Source organism: Triticum dicoccoides, chromosome 7A (assembly GCF_002162155.2).
Source record: "Triticum dicoccoides isolate Atlit2015 ecotype Zavitan chromosome 7A, WEW_v2.0, whole genome shotgun sequence".
NCBI lineage: Eukaryota > Viridiplantae > Streptophyta > Magnoliopsida > Poales > Poaceae > Triticum > Triticum dicoccoides.
The window spans coordinates 680734673-680738855 of record NC_041392.1 but is presented as its reverse complement, the minus strand read 5'-3'; the positions used below and the strand labels follow the sequence as shown (position 1 = coordinate 680738855).

The window sequence follows — 4183 nt, the reverse complement described above, 5'->3', positions numbered from 1 at the left end:
CGGAGCAAATTAGAGGAAAGGGTCCCCGTAAAGCTCATGTAACAACCCATACGTTTAGCATTTTTGGTGAACACTTAACACACACATCATCGCCTAAGTACAAATCTACACATCTTCTTCAGGCTCCATCCCTTGATCCATTCTTCCCCACCTCCTTCAGGCTTCAGGCTTCAGCCATGGCTGCCAAGACCACCTCATGCTTCACCTTCCTCAAGGAAGCGCTGGTCCTCCCCACGCGGAACCCCAAGCTTTTCGCCCCCATCCTCATCCTCCTGGCCGCCATAGCCTTCCTCATCCCCGCAGTCAACGTGGTCTTCATCCAGTCGCTCACCGCCGAGATGCTCCGCCCCCTCACCGAGATGCAGACCAGCGACCCCTCTAGCTCCGCTTTCGCCCGGCTCCTGGAGGAGGTATGGCAGGAAACCAGGGAGCTCATCCTCATCGTCGTCGCCCTCACGGTCATCACCCGGGCGCTCGTCTTCGCCAAGCAGATCCTCGCCTTCTCCGCAGCCTCCACGACCTACTCCGGCGACCGCCACTCCCTCGCCGAGCTCCTCCGTAGGGTGACCAAGTGGGGAAACCTCAAGGACCATTGTAGCTCCTTACTCCTCCTCCACAGAACAGATCTAGGAGCACCATTGTAGCTCTTGTGCATATCATACCATTTTGGCAGGACTAGGGGTGTTACCTCCCCCGGAGGGCTCCGAACATGGATACGTCTTGAGTCTCGCTCTCGCGCGTATTGACCTTGCCTTCAGAACCCCTCGGCGTCCTCACGCAACCCCTCACTTTTAGCCATCTCATGGCATCTATCATGACTTCACCACGACAACGCCACAACTGCCACCACGACGATAACAAAACCGTACACAAACTTGAAAACCCCATCAGAGTGGTACATCAACTCTAATAATATTTCATTTACATACAAATCAATCTAAACGTGGCCACGTCAACCCCGCCGTCGTATGTTTGCATAAAACCCTCTTAAGTGGGTATTTTTTTTTTAATTTCTGGTCCTCAGAGCGCATCATGGCATTTTATGAAATCAATCCATAGTAATGCTATTCATCCACCGATCCTGCAAATCCTCAAAATCCATCCATCTCTTTGTCTCCTCTTCTCCCTCGAGTTCTCTGACGTGGTCGTTGCTCGACGCCATTTTGGAGCTTGTCTTTGTTGATCGAATTGGCGTGGAGCCACGCGTGTTGGAACCACAAGACTTCCCATATGAATATGGTATGTGGTCGATTGAGCCCTTCTCACCGCAAGTCCAGCTCCCCTTTGTTAGTTTTTTTCAGGAAAATGGTCAGATCCTGAAACATTTTTGAACTACGGTTAGATTGGCTCAACTTTCGTAAAAGGGTCAAAACACCAAAATTAGCCGCCGGTTGTGTGCTGGACTGCTGGTGCTATTCCGCGATGGGTGCAACTTTTGTTCCTGAACCAAAAATGTTTTAAACATGTATCTTCACCATTCTCTTACTTTTCTCATCCCCTGTTAGCAGTGACGGAGCTACAGGGTGGCCGGGGATTTTGACCCGGCCTATACCTATATAGATGGGCCAGAGAAGAAAAAAAACGGCCCAACAACACTTTGACCCAAAACAACCAACGCTCTCGCTCTCAGCAAAACCCCAGGCACCACGCACATACAGGCATACAACGCGCTGGCCCTCTACCCGACACCCAGCCGCCGGCCGCCCCCGTCCCGGCCTCTGCCTGCCTCGCGGCCTCGCGGGACGCCGGTCGCCGGCCGCCCAGGAGTCTCCTCTGCTCCTGGCCTCCTGCCTCCCCCATTGCGCCCTCGCCCTGCCCGGCGCTCGGCGCCAGCCTTGCCACCGCCCCCGGCCGCGACCCTGCCCTGTCCCGGCCGCCTGGCGCCCCTGCAAGCCGGCGGCGCCGCCCAGTCCGCATTACGGCACTCGGCTCGGCCTGATTTGAGGTACCGTTCATCCATTCCCAAATTCCCCAATTTTTGATTTAGGGTTTGCTTGCTATTTGTTGTGTTGTGCATTGCCTGTGTGGTAATATAATTTTTGATCCGAGTAATTACTAGTTACAAGGTACAACACAACATCCTAAACTGAGAAGAAAAGGCTAATTCAGACATCTTACACTGGTTCATGGTTGCATCAGAAATCTGAGACTGTTAATTTTGTTTTGTACTTTTGAGGTATTGAACTGAATGTTGAACTTACTGTCCAGGTCCAGCCATGCTTAATTAAACAGAATTCATGTTGTATTATGGGTCTTAATTGGATTGAGGGGCTGTAATAAGGTTGTGTATTTAATTTCATGCTCACAGCATCTTCACTCAAATGGCCAGTAGCTTAAGCTACTGTTGGAAAGACGTGTAATTTACGCATGCTTTCAAACAGAGTTGGAAAGGAGTACCAAAGTACCCATCTGTTCCTTCCCTTTTCTGCCATGAGTTTAGTCAAGAGCAAGTTGAGAAATAAGATGGGCGATAGTCTTTTGGATGATTGTCTAGTCACATACATTGAGAGGGATGCTTTCTCCGAGGTGAATGAAGATGATATAATTGACACCTTCATGGCAATGCAAAAGCGTGAGCCAGAAACATAGTCTTTTTGAATTTCTCAAGGTATGTACTATGGTCCATGTAGTATGTACTATGTAGGCTTTTTTATGCAAAACAGAGATTTAATTGAGGATTTTAGTGTTTTTGCAAGTTCATATTGTGATATTGATCTATTTCTTTGTGATATTGGTAATTAGTTAGAACTTTCACATGTCATATTGATTATCAAAAATAATAATTGGGACGGACCACCCTGGTGTCAAATGCTAGCTCCGCCACTGCCTGCTAGCCCTATGCCTTGCAAGGGTCTGGCTCCGCACACTGCATTGACTGACTAATCCAAATTTCATGACCTGAATATGTGCAGCTGACCATACAAAGAAGGGAATGCAAATTTGCTGACCTGCACTTGTATTTTTACTCTCCTGTATCTGTATGTATAATCGAGGATTGACTTAGTCAAATGTACGTAGTACAATGATAATGATCACGCAGCTAGGAAGCACCACAAGTATATGTATGACTCATTAGTCATTATATTATACGGGGCCGACCGATCAATCAGACATTTGCCTCACCCTCACCGGAAGGTATCTTGGCATAGTAGCCATCAAAAGCCAGGATCGCCTCCTTGCTCTCCATGGCCTCATAGTAGTACACCGTGGCCGCCGCCATGTAGAACAGCTCCACCGCAGCAGACAGGAGAGCATACCCGAACAGCAGGCACAGCCCCACCGCCATGCTCTTCTTGGCGTACACGAGCGCCAGCGCGTACACCGGGCTCACAACGGTCGACAGGAGGAGCATCACCGCCGCCAGCAGGGCGCCCTCCTTCCTGCTCACCCGCATCATGAGCCGCCACGCCCGCAGGAGCGCGCGCACGCCGCGGCACCCCTCGTCGGCCACCGACACGGCGACGCCCACCACAGCCACCACCCCGAAGTACATGAAGGCCAGGAAAGCGAGGGCGAAGAGCGCACCTTGCACGGAGAGCGCCTCCGCGTGGCGCATGACGGTGGAGAGGTAGGCGCCCAGGAGCGCCATGAACGTGAGCTGGAGCGCGGTGACCACGCCCACGGTGACGAGAGGGCCCCTCAGATTACCCCACTTGGTCACCCTTCGGAGGAGCTCGGCGAGCGAGTAGCGGTCGCCGGAGTAGGTCGTGGAGGCGGCGGAGAAGGCGAGGATCTGCTTGGCGAAGACCAGCGCCAGGGTGACGAAAAACAGGCCGACGGAGATGAGGACGAGCTCCCTGGCTTCCTGCCGTATCTCCTCCAGGAGCCTGGCAAACTCGGCGCTTGAGGGGTCGGTGGTCTGCATCTCGGTGAGGTGGCGGAGCATCTGGGCGGTGAGCGGCTGGATGAGGACCACGTTGACGGCGGGGACAAGGAAGGCGATGATGGCCAGGAGGATGAGGATGGGGGCGAAGAGCTTGGGGTTTCGCGTGGGGAGGACCAGCGCTTCCTTGAGGAAGGTGAAGCATGAGGTGGTCCTGGCAGCCATGGCTGGCGGTAACTGGAGAGTTGTGATCTGGTCGAAGCCTCAAGGAATTGTAGGAAGAATGGATCAAGGCCTGAAGCCTGAAGGAGATGTGTAGATTTGTAGTACTTGGGCGATGATGTGTGTGTTCACCGTTCA

General features: G+C 52.5%; 1 protein-coding gene across 1 annotated transcript; it reads right to left on the bottom strand.

Annotated features, from left to right (window-relative positions):
* Window positions 1-2930: 2930 nt before the first annotated feature.
* LOC119332783 lies at window positions 2931-4183 on the bottom strand. Its single transcript, XM_037605935.1, has one exon. It carries the CDS (start codon window positions 4046-4048, stop codon window positions 3107-3109), a length of 942 nt encoding a protein of 313 aa, XP_037461832.1. The 5' UTR covers window positions 4049-4183; the 3' UTR covers window positions 2931-3106.

Excerpts from the sequence above, each read along its gene's own strand:
- LOC119332783 (XM_037605935.1), bottom strand. The coding sequence starts at position 4,048 with ATGGCTGCCAGGACCACCTCATGCTTCACCTTCCTCAAGGAAGCGCTG.